Here is a 16,214-nt window from a genome sequence, read left to right as displayed (position 1 = left end):
CTTCTGTTGCCTGACTTGACCAGTGAATCTTTCAAAGCACTTAAAACACTCTATTGAAGTTTAACTAATTTAACTTTCAAATATAATGACTCCCAAGACCTCATAAATATTCTATAATTTTATAAAATTATCTTACACCTTTCAACTAAAAGTATCTAATCTTAAGTCAGTTATTCAACTACATATTTTAATTTGGAATCACAAGACCAGTCTGTTATATCCTCAAATTTGACAAATTCTCTTAACTAATACAATCATTTTAAATATAAATATACACAGATTATTCCTAACTGGCATGATCACTTTATCATCTCTGTATTTAATTCTGAATTTTCACTTCACTTCCAAGGAACACATTTTTCAGTTTACACATTTTTCAGTTACTACCCCAAACAAGTTAGATCTATTATCCTAGGAGACTAGAGTGGTTGTGACATGAAATCTTTGGCTGCATATGTTCAGGGCTTTTCTGAGTGTGTTAGAATGTTATATTATTCCCCAAATGTAAATTTTCTCAGTCTGAGGGGAAATCTTTTTAATAAGTTAAATTCATGGGGTGGTGGCAGTCTCTTATGGAGAAGTTCTAGTTCCTAACCTGATTCTCCTGCTCTCAGTTCTTCCCTCCTGAAAAATATTTTCTTCTTCTAACCCATGCCATGTGAATCTCTACTTATCTTTGGGCACTTCACCCTATGTTCAAAAAGATGTTGGTCTTATTGCAGAATACATTCTTCTCCACTACCCAGTATGTTCTACCCAGGTCTGAGTAATTCTATCTAAAATAATGTTCTATTTATACTCATAATTCAGCAAATACTTATTGAGCTCCTACTTTGTGCCAGTTACTATTCTAGGTGCTGGGTAAGCCCCCAGGAGTCTTCAGGGGACATTCACCAATGGCTGATGATATCTTACGGGTCTAGAATGGTCTGGGGGAGCCAAAAGCTGGCGTTCATGTTTCTCGCTGTGGTCCAGGAAAGTTGGAGCCCATCAGCTTTGTCTCCTTTCGAGATCTTCCCACCAATGTGAAATGTTATTCCTCCAAGTATCAAGCAAGAAGTTGTTGGACTACCTTCCAGACCCCCCAAAGACAGACATGGCTTCTAACTTAGTATGGTTCAAACCCATAACAGAAAAATGTTTTTCTCACTTCCTCATTGTTGCATGGCCATCTCTCATGTAATGGAGTCAGTCCTTCACAGTATTACAAAGAGCTGCATTCCATTTCTTTATCTCCACTTTCACATTGTGCCCCTTTAAGAAGACGACACTCATAGCCTAGTGCTGAGTCCTACATCTCCCAGTGACTGCTCTCCTGGCTAGCGGTTTCAAATGGCTGCTCTTTGTAAAGAGTTGATTAAATTCTTAACCTAGGTCCTTATCTTGTTCTCCTCCAGTTACAAGAACAAATACAGGATGTTGTGTGGTAGTTGAATCTAGAGTCCAGACTAGATTCAAGTGTCATTATTTGGTAAGACTATTTGATAGGTGGTGGTATGGTCTACCATTAGAAGGCATTTAATGGCTGTTCATCTTTTGGGGATGTTAGCAGCCATTGATGATCAACCTAGATCATTAATTCATTAGAGGTTGCAAAATGGCAATATTTTAATCCTATAATTCTTTCTTAATTTATTAGGTGGACTATTTCTAAAGAGAAAAACTTCCCCTCATCTACTATTTGGTTACCTGATGATATAGTTAATAGGGGAATGGCATGATAAATACTGATATCTGCTCTTTATTTACCAGTTTTCAAAATAATGCATTGGTTCCCTAGTATCCTTCAATGGTGACTAATTTATTTATTTATTTTTTATTTTAGAGATGAGGTCTTGCTCTGTTGCCCAGGCTGGGGTGCAGCAGTGTGTTCATAGCTCACTGCAATCTCCAATTCCTGGGCTTGAGCACTCATCCTGCCTCAGCCTCCCAAGTAGCTGGAACTATAGGTGTGTGCCACCATGCCTGGCTAATTTTCAAATTTTTTTTAGAGACTGGGTCTCACTATGTTGCCCAGACTGGTCTTGAACTCCTGGCCTCAAGTGATCCTTCCGCTTCAGCCTCCCAAAGTGCTAGGATTACAGGCATGAGCCACCACACCTAGCCTAATTAGTTTTTTTAAAGTAACAATATGAACTTACAAGCAAAAACATGTTTGATACACTTCAGTCTATGGCAATTATTATTATGAATGCTCAAAAAGTCCCACCTTTTTGCTAATAGGATCCTTTCTAAGTTAGCCCCTTAGTCTTTCTGATAGGACCCCTGTCTTTGGTAGCTTCCTTGCTATCTAGTATGACAAGATATTCCAGATTTATATCATGATTTTCCTTCCTTAGACCTGGAACAAATAATTTCTTCAAAGATCCTTGGATCCTTTTAGTGCAAATAGTATTTTCAAGACCATAGTCTGAGTCATTGCTATTGATTAAGTCTCTATTCCTAGGTCATTTCAATGGACAGAGTCTTAGGAAATATGTGTTTGTTTTTTAATAATAGCTTCGTTGAGGTATAATTTACATATAAGAAACTGCACATATTTAAAGTGTGTACATGATGTGTATACACCCATGAACCTTCACCACAATCAAGACAGTGAACATATCCATCACTCCCAAAAGTTTCTTTGAACCTCTTTATAATTCCTTCCATCCTCCCACCCTTCTTCTGTCTAGACATCCTCTCTCATTCCTCAGGCAACTGGGTTTTTGTTGTTGTTGTTGTTTTGTTTTGTTTTTTGAGACAGGGTCTCACTCTGTTGCCCAGGCTAGAGTACAGTGGTGTCATCATAGCTCACTACAACCTCAAACTCCTGGGCTCAAGCAATCCTCCTGCCTGAGCCTCCCAAGTAGTTAGGACTACAGGCGCATACCACCACCCCTGGCTAGTTTTTTCTATTTTTAATAGAAACGGGTCTCACTCTTGCTAAGGCTGGTCTTGAACTCCTGGTCTCAAGCAATCCTCCCACCTCAGCCTCCCAAAGTGCTAGGATTACAGGTGTGAGCCACCACACCTGGCCAACTGTTTGTTTTTTAAACATAAAATTCACCTTCAATTAATAAGTAATTCAAAACCAGGATGATAGGATTTTAATTTCATCTCTTCTAGGTCAACATCTGAATTTCTTCTCTCTCATGCTGAGAATATTGCTTCCCAGCAACACTGGGAATGACAGAATGAGAATATCACACAATTACTCGTTCACATTATTCCACACTACAGTAAATGCTTTTTAAATGTTAGTTCTCTTTCATGCTCTACCTCCCTCCCCTTATAAAGGGCAAAGAATCCTTCCCCATAATTTTCCCTTCTGATATTCACATGAACAGAGGCAGGCCTTTTCATCTTTAACTTCCTGAGAGGCCCATGGTTATGAGTCCTCAGTAATTTCTGGAAGAGGTCCATGCAGGGATGATCTTGGACCCAAGCTGTGCAAAGAATGGTCCTGAGAGAGGGCAGTGCAGTTTGCCCTGGGCCCAGAAAACCAAGAGACCTTCCTCGGTGGTGGTGAACGGTAGAGGTGGACAGGGAACAGGCAATTACAACCCACTATGGGGACTGCAAAATGGCTGCTGGAACTTGCAGGGGCACTTGTGCCGACCTTGCTGCTGGTGTATTAGGGAAGGCTTCCAAGAGGAGGGGATGTCTAAGCAGCCCTTTGGGAGAAACTTCACTGAGAGGCGCAGGCCCAGGGGCCAGTTTGTGGAAGGGCACACAGCTGGGCTAAGGGGCTTGGGTGCTATCATTTGAGCCTTAAGGGTGACCTGGTCTGTGTTAGAACAGTCCACCTGGCACAGCCAAGAGGGAAGAAATGGTGGTTGTGGAAGTCTTCCCTCCTCTTGGAAGCCAAGAGTATACTTTCTAAGAAAAATTATAACAACAATAATGATGATAATAACTTGTGGCAATTCCTAAGTGAAAGATACTGTGCCCAGAACTTTACATAAATTATCTTATCTAACCATCACAACAACCCTCCTAGTAAGCATCCCCTTTCTGCATCCAAGAAAGCAAGCTCAGAAAGGTCAAGTTGTACTGCTACTAAGCTGAAAGTCAAACATCCATTATGAAGCAGGGCAGGGATTCAAAGGCTTGAATTTTCTCATGCCAGAGCTTGAGCTCCTACCCTATTACCCTTCCTCCACTCATTCACGTGGGTAATATTCTCCACAGGGGTCACCTAGAGTTATACTCAGGGATCAACTGAAGATGTATATTGAGGGAGAAGCCATATGCCCCAAGAATCCACTTACCTGCTTCTTGGTTTGGGCAAACAGCCATCTGCACCATTTTTTCCCTCTTGGCTGTGCCAGGTGGACTGTTCTAACACAGACCAGGTCACTCCCTTGTGCCCTGAGGCTCAAATGATATTTAATAGCACCTAAGCCCCTCAGCCCAGCTGTGTGCCCTTCCACAAACTGGCCCCTGGGCCTGTTACTCTCGGTGAAGTCTCTCCCAAGGCTGGCCTCACCTGCCTTGGTTTTTCTCAGATTCCACACAGATCTCTATAAAAGTATTAAAGCATTTATTGGTTTACACATTCTTCTCCTTCTTCCAGATTGTGAGCTTTGTAATGTCAGGGACTGAGTCTTTATCTATCTCTGTATCCACAGGGCCTAGTGGAGGGATGGTACAGAATAGATACCTAACAAATACTTACTAAACCTCTCCAAGCCCCAGTTTCCTCCTAGGATATCCTCCTCACAGGGCCCCCCCAGGAGGGTTAACCGAGACAATGTCTAAAACAGACTTAACAGAGCACTCGACACATAGTAAGTACTCAATAAGTAACATCATCTATGACTACCATTATTATGTTATACAATATCAGATATTCTATAGTGTTATTAATAAATAAGTGAATTTTAGCAAGTAAACACATATATGAATAATGTAAATTAATTTAAATAGTGACTTTGGCCGATGATAGGAGTGAACTTTAATTTCTTTGTCCCATGGACTGGGAATGACTAAATGTGTCTCTATTTGTAGTATTATTTTTTAGTTGTTTTTTCTGTTTTAGATTAAATCAGATACAACTACAGGCTTCACCTATAAAGTTTCTCTGAATTCTTCGATAAGGATTCATTCAGGTAAGCTGGAAGGTGAGAGGCTCAGGGTGAATACCTCCTTTTTTTCATTGCTTTTGACTTCTTGGTGATCTCTGCCTCTCTGTGGAAGAACCATAAAGACACAAATAGAAACATTAAAAAAACAGTGTGATCCAGAGAAAGAAGAAGGGAATTCCCAGGATTATATAAACAGCCTAGAAATAAACAACCCAAGTGAAGTAGTTAGAAGGCAGGGAAATAAAATTGACAGGCATAAAGTGAACGTACTGGGAGGAGATTTATACAACCAACAGAGAATTTGGAGATGAATTGTGATAAGTACATTTGAAAAATAAAACAACCAAGCAAGAAAACAGGCAAATAAATATAAATAAATAAATCGACTTAGTTCCAGGGATAGCAAAAGTTTTCCAAGAAAAGAAAAATAACCATAGTACACTCCATGGCTCAGCTGATGAAGTGCTGATGGTATTGTGTTGGTTAATGATTCAACCAAAATTACAATATAAACCCACCGAGGCCGATGCCTGTAATCCTAGCACTCTGGGAGGCCGAGGCGGGCAGATCGTTGGAGCTCAGGAGTTCGAGACCAGCCTGAGCAAGAGCGAGACCCCGTCTCTACTAAACATAGAAAGAAATTATATGGACAGCTAAAAATATATATAGAAAAATTAGCCGGGCATGGTGGCGCATGCCTGTAGTCCCAGCTACTCGGGAGGCTGAGGCAGGAGGATTGCCTGAGCCCAGGAGTCTGAGGTTGCTGTGAGCAAGGCTGACGCCACGGCACTCTAGCCCAGGCAACAGAGTAAGACTCTGTCTCAAAAACAATAAATTAAATTAAATTAAATTAAATTAAAAAATTAAACTCACCGGAAGGATGGGAGATGGGAAGTGTGTGCATACGAGAGAGAGAGAGCCCAGCCCTTCTCTTTCCCAGTGAGACCTCAACAGGGAATGCCTGAGTAAAAGAGTAAATGCATGAATAAATGTAGTGACCCAAGCACACTCAGCCTAGGAAAAATGATAATAGGATCTTTCCCTACAGTAGAATAGTGATTTCTATTTCTCAGTCTTTGGCCACAATTTTCTTTTTTTGGAGACAGAGTCTCGCTTCGTCACCTGGGCTAGAGTGCCCTTGCTGAGGCTAGTCTCGAATTCCTGACCTCAAGCAATCCTCTTGCCTTGGCCTCCTGGAGTGCTAGGATTACAGGTGAGAGACACCCTACCCCCCCTGCCCCCCCCCTGCCTTCTTTCTTTCTTGTTGTCCCAACCCACCTGGTAGCAGAAACAGCACGGCTTCTGCAGGAGCTTCCTAGTTCCAGGTTACAGCATCCGTTGGAGGTTGGAAGTGAGAGGGGAGAAATGTTCAACTTCTGTTTCTCTTCTCTTTCCCTTTCCAACTTTTCCTTTCTGTGGGGAAACAAGAAGACATCAACAAAAAACAGTTCAAAAGTTCAGTATGATTTCTTGAAAGGTTTTGCCAGTGAGCAGTGGTGCAGCTGGCCACCACCCTCACATGCCGGGAAGATTGTGGGCGTGCTCCTGCCCCCAAAGCAACTGGCCACGCAGGACAGAGCGCACCATTCAGGCTTCCATGTCCCGGCAGCTCCATCCTCCACAAGCACCAGTGGGAGCACTGCCACGTGGGAGCTGTACCTGGGCCTTGAAAACCTCTCGGCTGCCGGCAGTCATAGCAAGGGGTGGAGGTGAATAGGGTGATCTTGCGCCCGACTGTACCACCCCACTGGAGGTGACATCCCTCTGGTAAGGCTGAAAACCTGGATTGTGTTTCCTAATATTGTGTTCCCCGCCTGCCTGGCACCTCCAGATGTGAATCTTCAGAATATTACCTGCTAGGCTAGTCTCACAGTAAGCCTAAAGGACTTCCTTTAATATTTCACTAAAGCATTACACTTCTTTAATTTTGGGTTTATTGTCCTTATCTCCAAATAACATGCTACAACTTGAAGGAGAAATCACCAGATAAATTAAAAAATACTTTGAGGCCGGGCGTGGTGGCTCATGCCTGTAATCCTAGCACTCTAGGAGGCCGAGGCAGGAGGATCACTTGAGCTCAGGAGTTCAAGACCAGCCTCAGCAAGAGGGAGACTCCATCTCTACTGAAAAATAGAAATAAATTAGCCAGACAACTAAAAATAGAAAAAATTAGCCGGGCGTGGGGGTGCTCGCCTATAGTCCCAGGTACTCGGGAGGCTGAGGCAGGAGGATCGCTTGAGCCCAGGAGTTTGAGGCTGCTGTAAGCTATGATGACACCACAGCACTCTAGCCTGGGCAACAGAGCAAGAATCTGTCTCAAAGAAAAAAAAAAAAAAAAAAAAGTTCAGATGAAAACAAAAATACAACATACCAAAACTTATGGAATGCCATGAAAGCAGTGCCCAGAGGGGAGTTTATAGCTGTAAATGCCTATATTTTAAATAGAAGAAACACCTCAAATAAATAACTTCACTTTATGACTTGTGGACCTAGCAGAAGAGCAAATTAAACCCGAAGCTAGCAGAAAGGAGATAATAAAGATTAGAGCAGAGAAAATGAAATAGAGAATAGAAAAAATAGAAAGTCAATGAAACAAAATGTTACTTATTTGAAAAGATCAACAAAATTAAAACACTTTTAGCTTGAATAACTATCAAAAAAAAGGTGCAAATAAATGAAAGTGGGAACATTATTACTGACCTTACAGAAATAAAGTTTATAAGAGAATACAAATGCCAACAAATTAGATAGACTTCATGAAATGGAAAAATTCCTAGAAGCACACAAATTACCAAAACAGACTCAAAAAAAAATTCTACACAGATATATAACATGATTGAATCAGTAACCAAAAACCTCCCAACAAAGAAAAGTCCAGGACCACATGGCTTCATTTGTGAATTCTACCAAACAGTTAAAGGAGAATTAACATCAATTCCTCTCAAGCTCTTCCAAAAAATAGAAGAGGTGAGAGTACTTCATAACTCATTCTGTGGGACCAGCATTACACCGATACCCGAGCCAGACAAAGATACCACTAGAAAAGCAAATGACAGACCACTCTTCCTTATGAATATAGATGCAGAAATCCTCAACAAAATATTAGCAAACCGACTCCGACAGAATATTAAAAGGATTATACACCAGGATCAAGTGGGATTTATCCCAGGAATATGAGGCTGGTTCAACGTACAAAAATCAATCAGTGTCACACAGCAAATTAAAGGAATGAAGGAGTAAACCCCACGTGATTATCTCAAATGATGCAGGGAAAGCATTTGAAAGGAACCAACAGCATTTCAGGATAATAAATATTCAGAAAACTAGGAAAAGAAGGGAACTTTCTCAACATGATTAAGGGAATTTATGAAAAACCCACAGCTAACATCACACTTAATGGTAGACCTGAAAGCTCTCCCCCAAGATCAGGAACAAGACAAGATGCCTGCTTTCTTCCCTGGTATTCCATGGTGTATTAGGTTATTAAGTATGAAATGTCCGATTTCCTTAAGTATCAAGTTTCACAGTTGCTATCTCTGACATTTCACTTTGACACTTCTTATTTTATTTTTATTGTGAAGATACATCCTCAGTCTTGCAAATGCATGTTTTGCCTTGTGATTATCTTTCAAGTTTTTTTGTAGAGCAATTTTTGTGAAAGCATGGATGTGTCAAAAATTTGTGTTATTTTCAAATGTGAGTTCTGTTGTGGAACCAATGCAGCGCAGACAGCTCTCCAAATGTCAATGAAGTGTTTGGGAAGGATGTGGCTAATGAAAGCACAGTACATGGATGGTTTGAGAAGTTCTGTCCTGGTGATTTTAACCTTGAAAATGAGCTGCACGGGCAACCTGAGACCCAGGTGGACAAGGATGAGCTGAAAGCTGTAGTGGAGGCGAATCCATCTCAACTTACACGGAATTAGCAGCAAGGTTTGAGGTTACTATTTCAACAATATTGGACCATTTGAAACAAATGGGCAAGGTAAAGAAGCTGGATAGACGGGTTTCGCATGAATTAAATGAGAGTCAGAAGAGAAATTGTCTCAAAACTTGCCTTTCCTTGTCATGACATAAAGGTGAACAATTTCTGCACTGTATTGTTACATGTGATGAAAAATGGATTCTTTTAGACAATCGCAAGCGTTTGGCACAGTGGTTACATAAAGAGGAAGTGCAGAAACACAGTCCAAAACTGAATATTCATCCAAAAAAGCTAGTGGTATCTGTTTGGTGGTCCAGCTCTGGTATTATCCACTACAGCTTCATGAAACCTGGTCAATCAATTACAGTGGGTGTCTACTGCAACCAACTGGACAAAATGATGAGGATGCTTTCTATAAAGCAGTTGAGACTGGTCAATAGAGATAGGCCAATCCTCCTGCAAGACAACACTCGACTACATGTTGCACAAACAATGCCACTCAAACTACAGAGGCTGGACTTGGAAACTCTCTGTTACCCACTGTATTCACTGGACCATGACTACCACTTCTTCCAGGCTTTGGAAGGAAAAATATTCAATTCTCAACAAGCTGCGGGAAACCCCTTTGCGATTTCATCGCCACTCTCTCCAGGCTTTTTCGCTGCTGGCATAAACAAGCCACCATTAAGATGGCAAAACCGTGTTGACAGTTTAGGTGCATACTTTGATTAATTGCACTGCTTCTTGTCTGAGATATAATAAACTACACTTTTGATTCAAAATTGGACATTTCATATTTAATGACCTAGTATCAGAAGCTGTACACAGATAAATTAGGCAAGAAATAAGAGGCATCCAAATTGGAAACAAAGAACCATCTCTATTTGCAGATAATAAGATCCTATATCTAGAAAATCCCAGCGAATCCTCAAAAAAAAAATTACTACAGATAATAAACAAAGTCAGCAAAGTTGCAGGGTACAAGATCAAAACAGAAAAAGTCAGTTGTATATCTACGTACTCAATGAACAATCTAAAAAGGAAATTAAGAAAACAATTCCATTTATAATAGCATCCAAAAGAAAAAATACCTATGAATAAATTTATACAAGGAGGTAAAAGACTTGTGCATTGAAAAGTATAAAACATTGCTGAAAGAAATTTTAAAACTAACTAAATGCAAAGACAGCTCTTATTCATGGATTGGAAGACTCAATATTGTTAAGATGGCATTACTACCTAAACTGATCTATACATTCAGTGTAGTCCCTATCAAAATTGCAATGAATTTTTGGCAGAAGTGGAAAAGCCTACTCTGAAATCCATATAAAATTGGAAGAGGCCATAAATAGCTAACATAATCTTGAAAAAGAAGAACAAAGTTGGAGAATTCACACTTTCTGATTTCAAAACATACTACAAAGCACTAGTAATCAAAACACTGTGGTACTGGCATAAGGGCTGACATCTAGACCAATGAAATCAAATTGAGAGTCCAGAAATAAACCCATATATGTATAGCCAATTCAACAAAGGTGCCAAGTCCATTCAATGGAGAAAGAATACTCTGTTCAACAAATGGTGCTGGGACAACTGGATAACTACATACAAAAAAAAATGAAGTTGGACTCTTCCCTCATACCATATATAATAATTACAAAATGAATTGAAGACCTAAATATATCAGCTCAAAATATAAAACTTTAGAAGAAAACTGTTGTGGGTTGAATTATGTACCCCAGAAGACATGTTTAGCACATTAACTGCCATGTGAGTTGTATTTATTTCACACTAGTTTTGAGCCTGGGGCCTTGTGAAGCATATGTAACTCACATGTCTCTTTACCTTGGGAGCCATTTGAACTATTTTTCAAGTTGCATACAACTCATGCACAGAAAACAATAAAAAATAACAAGTTTTCCATTAAATTAGAAAGAATCGCTTTGTTTTCAAAGGTTTTATTCTATTTTCGTAATGAACCACTGTGGCCCCAAGGAAAAAAATTTTTTTTCTAGTGTGGCAGTCAATGTGTTAAGTTGTAAACCCTAGTACCCATGAAATGGAATCTTTGCAGATGTAATCAAATTAAATGAGGATATTAGGGTGGGCCCTTATCCAAATGTAACTGTTATCTTTATAAGAAGAGAAGATGAAACACAGGTACAGACATGCAGAATGCCATGTGATGACAGAGGCAGAGTGGAGAAATGCATCTATAAGCAAGGAATGCTAAGGACTGCTGGCAACCACAAGAAGCTAGGGAGAGGCAAAGAAGGATTCTTCCTTCAAAGGGAGCATGGTCTTGCTGACACCTTGATTTCAGACTTCCAATCTTCAGAACTGTGAAAGAATAAATTTCCGTTGTTTGGAAAAAGAAAAAGAAACACATACATATGCCAAGAGGAGAATAAAGATAATTAGAGGAAAAGTCCAGGAGATCCAACAACTGACTATAATAGTTCCAAAACAACAACAACAACAACAAAAAAAAAAAAAACAGAGCAAAGAAAATGAAAGGAAAGAGATTGCCAAAGAAATAATAAAAGAAAAATTCTCAGAATTGAAGGACACAACTCTCCAGACTAAGCATGGTCCTCAACCCCATTGAAACGTATTAAGAACAAGACTCATCCTGTGGCACATAATTGTGAAACTTCGGGATAATAGGAATAAAGGCAATAATCTAGGCCGGGTAAGGTGGCTCACACCTGTAATCCCAGTACTCTGGGAGACCAAGGTGGGAGGATTGCTTGAGGCCAAGTGTTTGAGACCAGCCTGAGCAAGAGTGAGACCGGCGTGGTGGTGCATGCCTGTAGTCCCAGCTACTCAGGAGGCTGAGGCTCAGGAGGATCTCTTGCACCCAGGAGTTTGAGGTTGCTGTGAGCTATGATGATGCCACAGTATTCTAGCCCAGGTGACAGAAAGAGACCCTGTCAAAAAAGCAAAACAAAGAAACAAACAAAAACCACAATATCCTAAAAGTTCCCACAGGGAAAAATAGTGACACACAAAGCCATACGAATCAGAATGGCATCAGACTTCTCAATTGCAAAAGTAGGAGCCAGGAAAAGAATTTTCAAAATTCTGTAGCAAATTGACTTTTAATTTAGAATTTTATTCCAAGCAAAACATTTGTAAGTATTAATCAAGAATAAAGACATTTTGGGGATGCTAAAACTAAAAAAATTTCCCACATACCTTTTCCTCGGGAACTACTAGAAGATGTGCTCCAGCTAAGTGAGCATGACCTTGTAGGTCATGCACTGTAAGGATATGTAAGGATATAGGTGTGGGGCTATCCATGGCCCTGAGGGCAGAGGCAGCTTGAAAAAGAAACAAGAGAGAGAGAGAGAGAGAGTGTGTGTGTGCGCGCACGCGCGCGCACTTGAAAATCTCATCAAGTCCTTAAGTCCAATATGCCCGCAGCCAGCCTGTTGTGGCCTTTCCAGTTACTCAAGCCACTGGGTTCTCCTTCCACTGAAGCTAGTTTGAGCTGGCTTCCTGGCACTTGTAACAAAGGAGCTCTGACTCTCACTGTTCACAAAGTACATAGCCCACTGCTTGGCACAGAGTGAGTACAAAATCCTTGGTAGCTCTTCCTACCACCAATAATAATACTAAAAATAACGTGAGAATTGGCTGGGTGTGGTGGCTCACACCTATAATCCCAGCACTTTGGGAAACCAAAGTAGGAGGATCACTTGCGGCCAGGAGTTTGAGACCAGCCTGGGCAACATAGTGAGACCCTGCCTTTACAAAAACCAAAAAAAAAAAAAAAAAAAAAAAGAGTTGTGTGAGTAATACATAAAAGTGAATAAACTTTTATATACTCTTTTCCATGTTTTAAGAATTCTTACACTGTTCACACTCCTACTGTTTCCATGGATTTTATCTGAACACACCTTAAAAGAAACTGGACCTCTTTCTGGCGGCTTCCCTTAGGTTTCTTGTCAGGGAATTCCTCATTGCAGCTGGAACATGGGATGAACATGTGGATTTCCTTTTTTATATCTGCTGCTCTTTGAGTGATATTCTTCACATCCCTGGGGGGAAACCACAAAAAGACATTTATGGAAAAAGATTAAAGAGTCAATGTGATCTTTTCACTCCTATTTTCACATGTTCAGACAGGCAAATATTTACAAGTTCATTAATTAGTCTGCCAAAAGCAACAGACTAGAACAGACAGATGATCACGATGGCACAGCAGGGACTCCATCACTGATATCAGACCCCTGGAGATACGAAGAGAAATAAGAAGTGGTCCCTGAACTCAAGGAACATAAACTCAAATTAGGGAGACAGGTAGGAAATCCACAATCTGAGGAAAACTGAAATTTTGCATGAGCTTTGAAGGCAAGTTGGATTCAAGTTGAGGCTCTGCCACTTGCTGTGTGTCACCTTGGGCATATTATTTAACCTCTCCATGCCAGTGTACTCATCTTAACATGGTGATAGTAGAACCTAGTGTTCTGGTGAGGACTGAGTTACCATAGGGCAAGCACTTAACACAGTGCCTAGTACACAGGAAGTGCTCAATAAATGTCAGCTGCTGCTGTTTTTATAGAAAGTTTTCAGTGGAGCACGTTCATATAAGCTTGGGGTACACAATGGGACTGCTGAATTGGGCAACATATCAGTTGGCCTTTGAAATGTAAGTAGACATTTACTCAGTGAAGAAGCGTGTTATTGGTACTCAAAGTAGACAAAACAGCAATAAATATATGTTCAAGTGAATTGAGATGCTCTAACGTACTTCTCTGCCACTGTATGATAGATATAAAAAGACTGGTATTAGAAAACTAGCATTGAACTTGGCCTAAATCAACAGTTGGAATTCCAACCATGGGGGTCTTTCCTTAAGTAAAAAAAATATGTTGACAAAACATTCTCATATTTAAGATCTTCTAAAACAATGTTCTCTTAATCCTTTGGAGACTGTTTCTGCTTGCAATGGGAAGACAAAAAAAAGCAGCAAATTGCATGTGTCCTTGTTATGATCACATTTTCTAACAGAAAAACTTGGATGTAAATCTTTGATAGTATTTTTTTTTTTTTTTGAGACAGAGTCTCGCTTTGTTGCCCAGGCTAGAATGAGTGCCATGGCGTCAGCCTAGCTCACAGCAACCTCAGACTCCTGGGCTCATTCAATCCTCCTGCCTCAGCCTCCCGAGTAGCTGGGACTACAGGCATGCGCCACTATGCCCGGCTAATTTTTTCTATATAGATTTTTAGTTGGCCATATAATTTCTTTCTATTTTTAGTAGAGACGGGGTCTCGCTCTTGCTCAGGCTGGTCTCGAACTACTGACCTTGAGCAATCCACCCACCTCGGCCTCCAGAGTGCTAGGATTACAGGCATGAGCCACCACGCCTGGCCAGATAGTATTTTCTATATGGTCCTTTCTTGAGATGTTAAAGCCTACTCACATCTTAGACTCATATTTTCCACTAGCATGAGAGTCTTTAGCTTGTCTGACCGAATCATGTGTTGAAACATTTCGTGGAGTTCTGCAAAGAGCATTTTGAATTCTTGGTGTTCTGCCCCAGACATGCTTGAGGATCAGGGCTCCAGATTCACAAGAAAACTAAGTTCTTCTGCAGCAATTGGCCCTGTTGCTTCTCTGTGCAGCTCATCTGCACCTGCACGTTAGGCTCTACCTAGAGCAAGGGCCCCTGCAAAACAGCTGCTGGATTGCTTCTCTAACAGGTGGAGGTTGATCCAGGCCTCCCTGCCACAAACTGTTCAACTACAAGTGCTTCTGCTGCTGTGACCCCTGCACTTTTCATGCTATGGGGTCCCATGTATTATTTCTACCAGCGGGCATGTACTGAGCACTTCCTTTGAGCCAGGCACTGAGCTAGATAGTTCCTGCCAGGCAGGTACTAATAATACTGCCCTTGTTTAACATATGAGGTCTCCATGCCCCACACAGGCTTAATGATGGATCTAATTTACCCAGAAATTCAGACAGAAATAACTGAGCTTTAATCTGTGCAACTTCAAAGCCAATGCTCCAGTAATATGCTCTGTTAGGGAAACAATGGTAACTGACATCCTCAAAGAGTCTTAGCCCATCTACAAGTAATAGTCCACACAGACAGTCGTCATCTTTTGTTCTTGTTATGGCCCCCAGTTTTTAAAAAATCAACTTCCTATTATTTAAAATTTTAAGCATGCATAAAAGAAAATAGTATAATTATTAATAACACCATTTACCCATTATTTAGTTTCAATAGTTATAAACCCAAGGTCAATCTTGATTCATCTTGATTCATCTATTCCCTCCTTTGCCCTCTACCCATTTAAAATAAATGGGTTATTTTAAAGCGAATTCTAGATACATGTCATTTCATCCATAAATAATTATATATCTCTTTAAGACATGATTTAAAAAAATTATTACAAAACCATTATAATACCTAAAAAATCAAATAAAAGGAATTCTTTAATATCTAATACTCAGTGAGTGTTCAAATTTCCCTGATTATCTCATAAATAAGGTCACACACCACATAACAACATTTCAGTCAATGACGGATCGCATATAAGATGGTGGTCCCATAAGATTACAGTGGAGCTGAAAAATTCCTATCACCTAGTGACACTGCAGCCATCGTGATGTCCTATAGCACAATGCATTACTCACATGTTTGTGGCGATGTTGGTGTAAACAAACCTCCTGCACTGCTAGCTGTATAAAAGTACAGCTCATACAATTTTGTATAGTACATAATACTTGAAACTGATAATAAATGACTGTTACTGGTTTATCTATTTACTATACTATACTTTTCATTGTTATTTTTAAAAAGTTGTTTACACTTTTTGTAGAGCTTTATTTTATTTTATTTTGTTTTGAGACAGTGTCTCGCTGTTGCCTCAGCTAGAATGCAGTGGCGTCATCATAGCTTGCAGCAACCTCAAACTCCTTGGGCTCAGGAGATCCTCCTGCCTCAGCCTCCTGAGTAGCTGGAATTACACGCACACACTACCGTACCCAGCTAATTTTTCTATTTTTAGTAGATAGAGATGGGGTCTCGATCTTGCTCAGACTGGTCTGAAACTCTTGAGCTCAAGCAATCCTCCTGCCTTGGCCTCCCAGAGTGCTAGGATTACAGGTGTGAGCCACCATGTCTGGCCAAAGATGTCTTTATTAAACAAGGATGTCCTTACATATTTCTGAAATCTATAAGCTGTATACTTAATCTTGAACATTCT

General features: G+C 40.3%; 1 protein-coding gene across 7 annotated transcripts in view; it reads right to left on the bottom strand.

Moving 5' to 3' along the window:
* The window catches only part of FAM227A (family with sequence similarity 227 member A), a 78,029-nt gene that overhangs the window by 8,171 nt on the left and 53,644 nt on the right, over positions 1–16,214 (bottom strand). For 2 of the 7 annotated variants that reach the window (XR_006735674.1, XM_045552859.1), the window contains exons 15-18: positions 12,896–13,036; positions 6,348–6,482; positions 5,943–6,030; positions 5,053–5,172 (exon numbers count right to left, since the gene is read on the bottom strand). Coding sequence is in view for 5 of the 7 variants with exons in the window: in XM_045552859.1 (XP_045408815.1) it covers positions 5,086–5,172; positions 5,943–6,030; positions 6,348–6,482; positions 12,896–13,036 (451 nt within the window). In the remaining 2 variants the exon portion in view is untranslated. Of the gene's footprint in view, positions 1–2,990; positions 3,163–4,508; positions 5,173–5,942; positions 6,031–6,347; positions 6,483–12,895; positions 13,037–16,214 lie in introns of those variants that run through there. The other 5 variants (XM_045552857.1, XM_045552861.1, XM_045552858.1 and 2 more) reach the window with 4 other exon arrangements.

The sequence above is a fragment of the Lemur catta genome, chromosome 6 (genome assembly GCF_020740605.2).
Source record: "Lemur catta isolate mLemCat1 chromosome 6, mLemCat1.pri, whole genome shotgun sequence".
In the NCBI taxonomy this organism is placed as follows: domain Eukaryota; kingdom Metazoa; phylum Chordata; class Mammalia; order Primates; family Lemuridae; genus Lemur; species Lemur catta.
The sequence above is the reverse complement of the archived record's forward strand: the minus strand, read 5'-3'. Positions and strand labels throughout refer to the sequence as shown.